The sequence below is a fragment of the Phaenicophaeus curvirostris genome, chromosome 20 (assembly GCF_032191515.1).
Source record: "Phaenicophaeus curvirostris isolate KB17595 chromosome 20, BPBGC_Pcur_1.0, whole genome shotgun sequence".
Lineage (NCBI taxonomy): Eukaryota > Metazoa > Chordata > Aves > Cuculiformes > Cuculidae > Phaenicophaeus > Phaenicophaeus curvirostris.
In genome coordinates, this window is record NC_091411.1 from 6,790,330 (window position 1) to 6,803,347 (window position 13,018).

The 13,018-nt window shown below is 52.5% G+C and overlaps 2 protein-coding genes across 2 annotated transcripts; one reads left to right on the forward strand and one right to left on the reverse strand.

Moving 5' to 3' along the window:
* The first annotated feature begins 28 nt into the window (after positions 1 to 28).
* On the forward strand, positions 29 to 5,889 carry TRUB2 (TruB pseudouridine synthase family member 2). The gene is made up of 8 exons (XM_069873327.1): positions 29 to 135; positions 1,297 to 1,425; positions 1,649 to 1,723; positions 2,459 to 2,520; positions 2,839 to 2,920; positions 3,522 to 3,594; positions 4,042 to 4,178; positions 4,918 to 5,889. The coding sequence occupies exons 1-8, from the start codon at positions 42 to 44 to the stop codon at positions 5,205 to 5,207; spliced, it is 942 nt and encodes a 313-aa protein (XP_069729428.1). The 5' UTR covers positions 29 to 41; the 3' UTR covers positions 5,208 to 5,889.
* A 1,319-nt stretch (positions 5,890 to 7,208) lies between these two features.
* On the reverse strand, positions 7,209 to 10,445 carry SWI5 (SWI5 homologous recombination repair protein; the record flags this gene model as incomplete). The annotated part of the gene is made up of 5 exons (XM_069873624.1): positions 7,209 to 7,902; positions 8,241 to 8,335; positions 9,643 to 9,764; positions 10,179 to 10,227; positions 10,327 to 10,445. Coding segments are annotated over 5 exons (450 nt in total), but the record flags the coding sequence as incomplete, so codon positions are not given.
* Positions 10,446 to 13,018: the final 2,573 nt, after the last annotated feature.

A 13,018-nucleotide genomic window follows, 5' to 3' on the forward strand; every position in this document is an offset into this window, starting at 1 on the left:
CCTCCGTCCCCCGGAGGGTGCTGGGAGGGCGGAGCGGCGTCATGGCGGTGCCGGCCGGGCTCTTCGCCGTCTACAAGCCGGCGGGGGTGGCCTGGGGCCGCGTCCGGGAGGCGGTGGAGACGCGGTTGCTGCGCGGTGACATCCTCGTCCCCATCCTCTTTCCCTCCTCATCCCCTCAGTCCCCTCCCAGCCACCCCTGTCCCCCTCCTCATCCCCTCAGTTCCCTCACAGACACCCCTGTCCCCCTCCTCATCCCCTCAGTTCCCTCCCAGCCACCCCTGTCCCCCTCCTCATCCCCTCAGTTCCCTCACAGACACCCCTGCCCCCGCCCTATCCCCCTATTCCCTCCCATTTCCCCTGAGCCACCCACTCCCCTCCATTCCCTCCCATTTCCCCTCAGCCACCTCCTATCCCCCTTTCTGTCCCCCCTCATTCCTTCCCCATTTCCCCCCAGCCACCCCTGCCCCCCTCCTCATCCCCCCCGGTTCTCTCCCAGCCACCCCGTCCCCCTCCCTGTCCCCCCTCATTCCTTTCTCATTTCCTCCCCAGCCACCCCTGTCCCCCTATTCCTTCCCATTTTGCCTCAGCCACCTCCTGTCCCCCTCCCTGTCCTCCCCCATTCCTTCCCCATTTCCCCCCAGCCACCCCTGTCCCCTTATTCCCTCCTCACCCCCCCAGCCACCCTAGTTCCCTCCATTCCTTCCCCATTCCCTTCTCGTTTCCCCTCTCCGTGACCTCTGTCCCCCTCCCCGTTCCATCCTCATTCCCCCTAGTTGGCCCTGTCCCCCTCCCCATGCCCCCCCAGTTGCCCCATCCTCCCTGATTCCTTCCCCATACCCCTCAATTCCCTCCCCATTCCCTCCCAGCCACCCCTGTCCCCCTCCTCATCCTCTCCATTCCCTCCCTATTCCCCCCAGCCATCCCTGTCCCCCCATCCCTTCCCTGTTCTCCCCAGCTGCCCCGTCCCCCTCCCCATTCCACTCCATTCCCTCCCCATTGCCCCCAGCCACCCGTGTCTCCCTCCCCTCTCCCTCCACATTTCCCCCCCAGCCACCCCTGATGCTCCCATTCCCTCCTCGTGCCCCCCAGCCACCCCCAACCTCCCCGTTCCCTCCCTGTTCCCCTCCAGCCACCCCAGATCCCCGCTGTTCACTCCCTATTCCATGCTGCCCACCCTTCCGTTGCCTCCTGGTCACCCCTGACCACCCCCCCAGTTGCCCACTGGTCGCCCCTGACCCCCTCCCCATTGCCGGGCACCCCTGACCGCCTCCTCATTGCCCTCTACTTCTCTTACAGAGCTGAACGCGCTGCCAGAGCGCCCCCCACGCCAACAGATCCGCTTCTTGCCAGCCCCGGGCGATGGCGAGTCCAGGGTCACGGAGCTGGTGGCCACCAGGTTGCCTGTGCTGGCTGACCACCCCCTCGGTAAGGGCTGCCACGGAATTCTCAGCTTGGGAGGGGGCAGCGGGGATACCCAGGGCAATGGAGGGCCCAGCGCGATGAGGATCCTTGGGGTGATGGGGGGCCTTGAGGATCCGATGGAGATCTTCAGGGTGATGGAGATCCCTGGGGCGATGGGGGCCTGGGGCCTCAGCCTGGGAGGGGTGCTGGGAGCCCTGGGCCAGCCCCAGCGCTGTGTCCGTTGCAGTCCGAGGCCCGCGGTTCAGGCGGCTGAAGATCGGAGCGGGTCACCGGCTGGATGTGAAAGCCTCGGGAGTCTTCGGTGGGTCTCATCTCAAAGCCTCGCTGCATCCCGCTGGCCACGAGGTGATGGGTTTCCGTGTATGGAAGAAGTAGTGAATGCTGCACCCCTGGGTCTCACAACCCAGTCGGGGCTATAAATGCTAAAAACCAGAAGAAATGATCCAACAAGACGCAGGCAACGATGGGAGCAACCCCTTAGCCCCAGCACTCAAGGCTTTGCTGTGACACTGCGCTCCTGCCCTTGACACGGAAATTTTTCACGGAAAGGGTCATTGGGCACTGGAACAGGCTGACCAGGGAGGGGGTTGAGTCACCTTCCCTGGAGGTGTTTAAGGGACGGGTGGACGAGGCGCTGAGGGACATGGTTTAGTGTTTGATGGGAATGGTTGGAGTCAATGATCTGGTGGGTCTTTTCCAACCTGGTGATTCTATGATTCTATGACACCATCTGTGATCTGCTACCTAACACCCCTGTCCCTGCTCTGCCGCTCGAGTTGGCCTTGCTGTGGCCAGCGTTGCTCGGCATTTGCCCTGGAGCACCCAGGTGGAAAGCTCTGGGAAAATCCAAGTGCCCCAGTTACAGCTTTATCCTAACTTTAATGGCAGGTGGTAATTTGGGGGTTTAATTGCGTTGCCCAGATGTGATTGCAAGCAGACACGGCCCTGTCTAGGGGGGAGGAAAAGCAGCGCTGTGTAAGGTGTCAGTAAACTTCCATGTGGCTGAATAACGGGTTCCCCGTCTCCTGTGTTTCAGTGCTTGGCATAGGCCACGGGAACAAGCTACTCACGGATCGGTACAACTGCCACCTGACCAAGGTAGGTGATGGTCCTGGATGGCCTCGGAACATCCGAGTGCAATGACACACTTGGTTCCTGCCCTGGTGCCACGGATTGGCCTTAGGATAAGTGATTCTGCTTTAGTCTCAAACCCACCAATGCTTCTGAGAGCCTTTTAGGGTCCAGAACTTCATCCTTCACCAGGGCATCCAGACGTGGCTGCATGAGCAGAGGACACAGCTGTCTTTGTGCAGCAGCATCACAGCCTGCGCTTCCTAACAGCTGCGGGGCAGGATATTGTTACTTAATTGTTTGGCATATTTGTTTGATAAATGGCATTCTCTGTCCTTCTTCCAGGTTTACACTGTCGGTGGGCTGTTTGGAAAAGCCACTGATGACTTCTCAGACACAGGGAAGCTGATAGAGAAGACAACATTTGGTAAGAAACTGAATTAATGTGGTTTTTTTAAACAAAAAGCCCCAAACAGAATACCAAACAAACGGGATGCTAACTGTAAAGCCTTTAACCTGGTAAATCACACACAGATTAAAGGTACGTGCGCCTTAAATGCTTTCTAGTTTTTGTTTGTACATGCAGCCCACGCGCAGTCCTGACGCTGTGGTCCTGTGCCAAATACAACCACAATATATCAAAAGCCAGTATGAGTCCTGATCGCAGTGATTGGTAACTGGGTTGGGCAGGACCCAGATCTCTCCATAAATCATTCCTAGAGACAGTGGTTAGACGCTTTCATTGAATGAAACTCATCAAACACCTGATAAGAGAAACTGGAGCCAACGTCCTGAAGTCAGTTAAGCACAGTTACTCTTCCCTTCGTAGCCCAGCGCTGCTCTGTGCATTTGCCACAGTGCAGCCAGCAGTGACTCTGCTAAAGCCGCTTCTTGCAGTTCTCATCAGCCCGGTTGGATGTGACTGCCTGCCAAAGGGACAGCAGTACCCTGGTGGCACATTTCAGGCTGCTGTCTCTTCTGTTTCTGGATGGATAATTGAGACTTTGTTTCTACCTTAACATTTGCAGATCATATCACAAGGGAGAAGCTGGAACGGATTCTCGCTGTCATTCAAGGAACAAACCATAAGGCCCTGCTGATGTACGTATCCAGTGGGGAAATGCAGCTGATCTGACCTGACTGCCAATCGCTGGGCTTTAAAACAAATGAGAGGATTTTGTTTGCCACAATCCAAGTCATTAAAGGTTGGAGTGCTAGATGGGAACAGAACGAAGTTACTCTGAGCGCTCTGTACTTTGGTGAGAGGTTGTGGTTAAGTGTCCTTGTGTCCTGAAATCTCCAGCTATTGTAGAACCTATTAGCTACATTAGGGCGTACAAAAACACCTTGTAGCTGTGACCAAGCACCTCCCTCCCAAACTGTGCTACCCTTCTGACAGTACTTGTAGCATTAAAATATATGCAAAGACTCAGATATAAGCAGTTTTAAGAATAAAGATGCCAGCTCGACTTTAATTGGGGGGGTGAAGATAGTTTGAATCCTAATACAGAGAAGTACTAAGTGTCTGCACTCCTCTCCTTTTTCCAGGCATTCTAACATTGATATGAAAACGCAAGAGGCGTATGAGCTGGCTGTCAAAGGGTTGATTCGCCCCATGGGAAAAAGCCCTCCGATAATCACAGCCATCCGATGCCTCCAGTTCACACTTCCAGAATTCCAGCTAGGTAGGACTGGTAGAAAAACATCCGGGGCAAGCCTGAGTATACACTATGGCAAATAAGTCAGTAAACCTCAGTTTCTTATTCATGATTTAATGCAAAATAAGTTGGTGGGAACTTTGTATTAACAGATAACTGGTAATCTCTGCAGAAAATGTAATGTTTTGTAGTTTGCAGAGTTGCGAAAGCGTCTCCTCATTAAATGAACTCTTTAGTGCGGTGGAAATACTGTGTTAGGGCAAAGTCTGGAACCCTTACTGTACTGAAGCTGCTACAGTAAATCAAGCCAGCCGTGCACATAGCTCACAGGCTTTTCCCTGCCAGTTAGATCTTGGACTGAAGCAAGAAAATTTGTGTAGCGAATACCTGTGGGGCAGGATTCTTCCTTACCCCAGTGTTTCAATGTAATGCAGCTCAGCGTGGGTGATTTGTTTTTTAAGCATCATTTGCTTTCCTGCAGCCACTCTCCTCACTAATTACTTGCCTTATTAAAAAGGCACATTTTCTTATCCACTTTCAAATACCTAAATTTCTACATTACTCTTCTGTATCTCTGTTTTCTATAACATTCACTTTGGGAGGGGCCAGGACACCCCGCAATATTCCAGGAAAACATCCACACATGCTGTATCTTAAACAGGCTTTTCTACCAAACCAGTTCTTTCAGCATCACTCAATTTACAAACAAGGTCTGGGTTTGTGTCAATGCTTTGCTGCTTCTGATAGAACCTCTTTGTCCTTCTAGAAATCCACTGCTTGCACGAGACTCAGCAGTACCTCCGAAAAATAGTCCATGAGATCGGTTTGGAGCTGAAATCATCTGCTGTCTGCACGCAAGTGCGAAGAATACGCGATGGCGTTTTCACACTGGATGATGCTCTCCTGAGAACCCAGTGGGACCTGCAGAGTGTACGGAACGCAATTGGGAACTGTCAGCTCAAAGTGCAAACAGAGATAGAGAAAACACTAGGCCATCAGGATAAAAGCCTCCTTCAGGAGATGGATGCGGAGATGGCCCACGCTGCGGACAGCTGAGTGCGTGCTCTGGAGGGAACGTCCACGAGCCACGTCTGTAGCACAATAACGCAGCTACACGCTGACAGCGTGATGGACAGCAGAAGGAAAGAGGTTAATTGCAGTTCATTTCCACCCTTTCCTTGAGCTGACTTTAATCAGAGAGGCATTTTTTTCAGTGACAGGCTGCATAATGTTTTTTTAAAGCATCACAAACAGTTCATTAACAGGAGCTGGCTGTGCCAAAATTCTTGTTGACTTCGGGAACATTAGGTTGCTAAGGGATATAAAAACCCATCCCCAAATTGTTTAGCAGCAGGAAATAGCGTCTCACAGAGCTGCGTTCCCTTGATTGCATGGATTTGTTTGTTCCTTGCCATTGGCAGCAAAACTTATCTACTATATGGATTTTATTTTCCCTCTGTTGTCTAGAGTATTTTCTTCCCATCAGTCCTGCTTTCAGACACATAAGAACTGAAAATCAGACTAAGAGGGATGTGCAGGAGAAAATGCAGCTGACGCAAAGCAATGCAAGGAAATAGTTTTGTCCAGAGTGGGTGCATGTGATGAGGGAAATGGCTTGTAATGGGAACTGATGTGGAAGGCACACCAGAAATAAACCTAAAAGTGACCTAAAGGTGAAGAGGCTGGTTCTTGGCTCACAGCTCATCCACAAGCACACTGACTCGTTAAAGAAAAGAGCATGATGCAGGAACCAAGGGTGTTGGGGGTCTATCCTGCTCTGCCACAGCTCCATGCAGACAGCATGCAGTGCCCTCACTCTAAGCGCTGCAATGCTGTTTGTTATCCACCAGCTCGTTACAGCTGGGGCTGATTGAGCACCAATACACTTTCTAAAGTTAAACTGAAAACCTGAAGTTATACTTACGTTATTGCACTCCATAGTTTTTCCAGCTATACGCGTAGCTAGCAAGGTTGGGAGTTTATTTATGGAAAGTAGATTTGTGCTGTTCCTCTTCAGGATTTGGATTTCATCCCCCATCTGACAGCCCTTCAGGTACAAGTACAAGGGGACGTGATGAAGTAATGAAGTGGCAGAGTGCAGTCTTGTCCTTAAGCACTCCAGCAGTCATTAACTGAGGTCCTGGCACCTATCAGTTATTCTAGGCTTCCTTGCTCTGTGCAGAGCAGCCGCAACAGCAGTGGAACAGAGCTGCAACCACGTGGCACATCATCGTGCCAGCTGCAGAGCTGCAGGGACTCCCCAAGGGCATTTGGCTCTTACCTCAGCGAGTTGGTTTTGTGTGTGTCCATCCTCCATGGACAAGGGACATCTTGTTGGAAGGGCTTGCTGGAAGTATAAACCCATCCCTGAAGTTCTGGAGCTTTGCAAAATGCTTTCACGGCTACAGCTGCAAGTTTTAATCCCAGCGCGCCTACAAGGAGGGGGAGAAAACGTGGACTTCTCAGTCTTTAAGTAACTGTTAGCACTGGCAGAGGCTGCCCAGGGCAGTGGTGGAGTCCCCATCCCTGAAGGGATTTAAAAGCTGTGTAGATGTGGTGCTTAAGGACACGATTTAGTGGTGGAGTTGGTAGTGTTGAGTTTATGGGTGGATTCTTATGATCTTAAAGGTCTTTTCCAACCTGAACAATTCTGTGGGCCTGACAGGAGACCAGGGAGGAAAGTGACTGGCAAGAAGGTCTCAGAAGCAGAAATGGGCAGGACAACAAGCTTGAGTGAAAAAAGGGACACGGGATCAGCAGTCAGCAGAGCACTGCAGCACTTAGAGCTGCCTGAAGCAGCCAAATTTAGTCTGTGCAGTCACCCTGCATCCTAACACCTGACACTGAAACGCTTGTATTCTCAACATAATTTTGTCTGCAGGGCACTGCTCGCTCTCACAGTGACTCTGCAGTCAGAGACCAAAGGCAATTCTGCACCTACCCATTACCAGTAGCGATGCCACAGTTTCCATTAAGAGTCCTCAGAAAACATCTGAATAATAGATGTTACAGTTGTCTCACAATATGGTTTAAGAATTTGTTCCCAGGCTCTTGAAGTGAATTACTGAGAAATGTGACAGCTGCTTTATTCGGAACGGACAGTTAAACACAACTTCACATTTTGCCATTTACTACAGAAATGATACAAAACCTCCAGATACCAGAGCAGCTCAGTACAAAAATGCAGAACACCCAGACCCATCTGGGTTTGATCATAAAACAAAACCAAGCCCTCAAACCACCACAACTTCAGCCTCCCTTCTTCCCTTCTGTTTCATTTTCTTTCACAGCAGCTTTTCCATTGCATACCTGTGTGCCTTCACTTCCTCTATCCATTCTGTATCCAAACAGTCCCTGGATGTTGTAGAGAAGCAAAGGCTCCATGGGAAGAGTCTTAACACCCACCTGAATTACAACCTTCCCCAGAAAGAAATAAATACCCTGTTGATCAGGTAGAAGATGAAATTATCTAAAGTCCTACAGCCCTTTCCCACAAGCAGGAAATGATGGATTCAACACTTTTCACATTCCAAAGCTACTTAGAAATCCGGGTGCTAACCCATACTCGGTTGCAATTCTACACAGGCACGTTTGAGGCCCCCTTACGTCAGCTCTAAACCAACAGGACACCAAAACAGTCCCATAACAGTCACTTTTGCAGGATGTGGCCATCTCCAGGCTCCAGGTTAGTCGCTAAGCTCCAGATCGTACTCAGGGTACATCTGCTTTGTAGTAACCCCTCGGATAACAGCTAGAAAAGAAAGAAATACCATTGCTTTCTTTAAACAGAGATTGGATCAGTCAGAAAAGGTGTGTTTTCCCCCCGGTAGCCCCTAGCTATTCCATGCAACCTCCCACAGCCAAGAAACCAGTCTAAGATTATTATCATTATTTCAAATATTCAGTTCTAAAAACATGCCAGGAAAATAACAACAGAAGGCTTTGCGCTTGCACAAGTGACTGGGTAACGTAAGCCTAGCGCTGAAGAATCTTTAAGACAAGTTCTGCCTTCACAGCTTTGTCGCTTCTCTCTCTGTCTGTATGAGAACACGGACTAGGAAGTTCTCCAGCAGCTTCTCCCTTCCTTACCCAGCTTGCCCAGCAGCATCTGCCCAGCGTCTTTAATGTCGTTGTACTCGTGGAGCAGAGAGATGTGCTTCTCCAGTTCCTCCAGGCTGTAGCCTCTGGAACAATAAAACCGGAGAGGTCAAGGACGCAGAGGGATCGCTGCCGCTACCTGCCACGCGAGGATATTTGAGATACCCGAGCGGGGCACACACAACGCAAAGCCTGAAGGCAGCAGGGCTCTTTATAGTTCAAAGCTGAAAGAAGAGAGATTTAGATTACATATTAAGAAATATTTTCCTCTGAGGGTGAGAAGGCCCTGGCACAGGTTGCCCAGAGAAGTTAGGGCTGCCCCATCCATGCAGGTGTTCAAGGCCAGGTTGGATGGGGCTTTGAGCAACCAGATCCAGTGGGAAGCATCCCTGCTTGGAACAGGACAGGCTTTGAGTTCCCTTCCAACCCAAACCATTCTACGAAGTCATTAACATGAAAGCTAGAAATGAGAAGACACTTGTTTTGAGTTTTTTTGCAACCTATCAAAAAAAACCCAATCCCCCCGAATCCTCAGAATCAAGTAGAAACAGGAAGAGGCTGCGGCAAATTCAATTTCTACACATCTCTAATCTGTAACTAGAGAAAAACAAATCAGAAAGTCTGCTTATCCTTGAGGATAAACCAAAAAGCTTTTGAAACAGCTTTTGTTGTCCTACCACTTCCATTCTGTGCACTACACATTATCTTAGAAAATATCACTCCTTCGCAACAAATAACCCACAGAGATCAGAGATTCCTTCTCTTTTAAAGTTAAGCAGCAATTTTATCTCAAAGCAGCCACTAATAAGCAGCCACCACAGTGTGTCGTAAGAAACCACAATAACACAGTTGCCAAAGTGTTCTACAGGCCACTTGCTTGCCTGGAAAACACCTCTGCTTCTTGAACAGAAAGGTTTAACCCACTGGCCTCAGACACAAATCAACTGAACACTTGATCAAGATGGAACAAAAAAGGAAACGGTTTTATCCGGGACTCAATTTGGCAGGTCACGCAAATCATGATCTCAGTTTTAATTCTCACATGAACAAACTCTTCTGGTAGCGTAACGTGTTGTAGTTATCACGACGGTTAAGATTATTCATTCCCAATTTACACGCAATTACCTCAGCAACATTTGCGGTAAAGTTAAAATCTTCTTCTCCAAGCTCCTAGTAAAACTTGTTTTGCTTTACCAAATAAACTGGAAAGAATTCCCTCTTGTCTTTAAGAGGTCCCACAACTGAAAACAACACTGTAAGCGATATTGCACAGCACAATAAAAACGGCATCATCAGAGCTCAGCTTTCAGCTCTAATTCCTGGATCACTTATTTTTTTATGAACTAAGATAACTGAGGCTTCATAGTGAACAAGGAACTTGCCAAGGACGTACTCAGACAATAACTGTGCAATCTCCTGGTCTAGAGCACGGTCTTTCTGTTTCAGCTCTTCAATTTTACACTCCAGGGCATCTTCATTTGCTCCATCCAGTTGGGAGGACCTCGGAGATGGGACCTTTAGAGCACAGAAGACATTTAACACAGGCGCAGCCCTGGATAAGCTGCTGGAGGGCAGAGATCAGAAAAATGTTCTGTGTGTCACTGAGTAAAGACACGGAAAAAAGGAAAAGTCAAGAATATCATAGAATCGTAGAATGGTTTGGGTTGGAAGGGACCTTAAAGATCATCCACTTCCAACCCCCTGCCATGGAGAGGGCATGTGCAGGTGATATATTTACCGGTTTATGTAACGTCAGCCAGCTCCGTACCTCATCCTACACCATTTTGCAGGTTTACAGCTACAATGAGAATTAAAACCCACCCCGCTGCGCTGTTCCAGAGCAGCTCCCGGCCAAAGCGGGGCCGGCAGGTACCGAGCAGCCTCACCCCCCGTGCCAAACCCTCCGGAGCAGGGCCCGCCGGGACTCACCGGGCACTTGAAGCCGGCCGCGCCGCCCCGCCGCCCGCCACCGGAGGCCCTGCCAAAGCAGAGGGCGCCGCGTCAGAGCCCGGGCGGCGGGGGCGCGGCCCGCGGGGCAGCGAGGGAGGGGAGGGGGCACCGGGGAACCGGCTCCTACCTCCTGAGCGGGCGGCGGGCAGGGCTGCGGCCTGCGATCGGCGGGACCCGCTCGGCCAGGGCTGGCGCCTCCCGCCGCACCGGCGCGGGCCGCGGGGCACGCCGGGAGCGGAAGTTCCGTCAGCACCGCGGGGCACGCTGGGAGTTGTAGTCTCTCCCCATCGCCGGGAGCTGTAGCGACGCGCGTCGCAAGGCACCCTGGGAGCTGTAGTGCCCCAATTGTCGGCGGCGCAAGGCTTGCTGGGAGTTGTGGTCACTCCGCCGCCGCAAGGCACGCCGGGAGTTGTAGTCCCCTCCCCGGGAGGGCCCAGCCGTGCGAGGGACCGAATGTCCCGTGTGAAGCTGCAGGTGGCATCGCGGTGTGGCGGGACGTAATGATCCCAGGCACTGCATCAATGCATCACAGCAGGTGCTGCTCAGTGCCTTCCACAAAATGCACGTTGTGACAGCATGGGAGGCCCCTGGGGCTGCAGGGGCCTCAGGGGGAGCTCAGGGGCTGTGGGGTTCCTGGTACAGTTGTCACTTCTGCAGGAGAAGCTGCTGTCACTCATGCTGCCCGCATCCCGCCTGGCCGGAGGGAACGCTGATGGTCCCACACGGTCCTGGGCGTGTGGCCGTTCCTGCTGAAGGCCACGGCTCTGCTGCCCAAGCCAGGCCACACGAAGCCAATGCAGCCTCTTGGATCAGCATGGAAAGAGCCACCCTGCAGCTCTCCTGGCCCGGCTGGCAAAGGGAAACTTGTCCCTGTGCAGGGCACGAGCTGGCGGCAGCCGTATCCGATTCCCTGAGCCGTGCTCTGCTGTAGCCACGCTTGGAAGGTCAAAGGAATCATAGAATCATAGAATAATCAGGCTGGAAGAGAACCACCGGATCATCGAGTCCAACCACTCCCATCAAACACTAAACCATGTCCCTCAGCACCTCGTCCACCCGTCCCTTAAACCCCTCCAGGGAAGGTGAATCAACCCCCTCCCTGGGCAGCCTCTGCCAGTGCCCAATGACCCTTTCTGTGAAGATTTTTTTCCTAATGTCCAGCCTGAACCTCCCCTGGCAGAGCTTGAGGCCTTTCCCTCTCGTCCTGTCCCCTGTCCCTTGGGAGAAGAGCCCAGCTCCCTCCTCTCCACAACCTCCTTTCAGGGAGTTGGAGAGAGCAATGAGGTCTCCCCTCTGCCTCCTCTTCTCCAGGCTAAACACCCCCAGCTCTCTCAGCCGTTCCTCATAAGGCCTGTTCTCCAGCCCCCTCACCAGCTTCGTTGCTCTTCTCTGGACTCGCTCCAGAGCCTCAACATCCTTCTTGTGGGGAGGGGCCCAGAACTGAACACAGGATTCGAGGAGTGGTCTCACCAGTGCCGAGTACAGAGGGCTCAGGAATGGGATCACACAGGGGATCACAAAACCCAGCCACCTGCGCTAACCACGACTTCAAAGGCCTCGGACATCAAAGTGACGCACACAAAATAGAAAGCTCTGCAGATTTGTAGGACATGCCCTACAAAGGACGAGGGAAGCCTGCCTGGCTCCCCAGGCTGGTTTCCAGCTGATGTTTGCTCTGGGCAATTGAGTCAATAGAGGAGTGTGGAGCAGTGCAGGGGGTCGGACAAGGGGAGGTGGGAGTACTGGGTGTCTCACAGGAGGAGCTGGGAGCTCTGGGTGTCCCCCATGAGGAACTGGGAGCTCTGCGGATCAGACAGGAGTGGGGCAGAGGGAGGAGCTGGGAGCACTGGGTGTCCCACAGGAGGAACTGGAAGCACTGTGTGTCCCACATGAAGAACTGGGAGCACTGGGTGTCTCACAGGAGGAGCTGGGAGCTTGGGATGTCCCACACAAGGAATGAGAGCTCTGGGGATCAGACAGGAGTGGGGCAGAGTGAGGATCTGGGAGCACTGGGTGTCCCACATGAAGAACTTGGAGCTCTGGTTGTCCCACAGGAGGAACTGGGAGCTCTGGGTGTCCCACACGAGGAACTGGGAGCACTGGGGATCAGACAGGAGTGGGGCAGGGTGTCCCAGTCGAGGAACTGGGAGCGCTGGGTGTCCCACATGAAGAACTGGGAGCTCTGGTTGTCCCACAGGAGGAACTGGGAGCACTGGGTGTCCCACATGAAGAACTGGGAGCACTGGGGATCAGGCAGAAGTGGGGCAGGGTGTCCCACTCAAGGAACGGGGAGCTCTGGGTGTCCCACATGAAGAACTGGGAGCTCTGGGTGTCCCACATGAAGAACTGGGAGCTTGGGGTGTCCCACATGAAGAACTGGGAGCACTGGGGATCAGACAGGAGTGGGGCAGAGTGTCCTACAGAAGGAACTGGGAGCACTGGGTGTCCCACAGGAGGAATTGGAAGCACTGGGTGTCCCACATGAAGAGCTGGGAGCACTGGGTGTCCCACATGAGGAACTGGGAGCTCTGGGTGTCCCACAGAAGGAACTGGGAGCACTGGGGATCAGACAGGAGTGGGGCAGTGAGGCGCTGAGAGCTCCGTGTGTCCCACAGGAGGAACTGGGAGAACTGGGTGTCCCATATGAAGAACTGGGAGCACTGGGGATCAGACAGGAGTGGGGTAGAGTGTCCCACAGAAGGAACTGGGAGCACTGGGTGTCCCACATGAAGAGCTGGGAGCACTTGGTGTCCCACATGAGGAACTGGGAGCTCCGTGTGTCCCACAGGAGGAGCCGGGAGCACTGGGTGTCTCACTTG

Excerpts from the sequence above, each read along its gene's own strand:
- TRUB2 (XM_069873327.1), top strand. The coding sequence starts at position 42 with ATGGCGGTGCCGGCCGGGCTCTTCGCCGTCTACAAGCCGGCGGGGGTG. Across the intron at positions 1,724-2,458 it reads GAAAGCCTCGGGAGTCTTCG|TGCTTGGCATAGGCCACGGG; the intron begins GTGGGTCTCATC and ends CCTGTGTTTCAG. Across the intron at positions 2,921-3,521 it reads GATAGAGAAGACAACATTTG|ATCATATCACAAGGGAGAAG; the intron begins GTAAGAAACTGA and ends TAACATTTGCAG.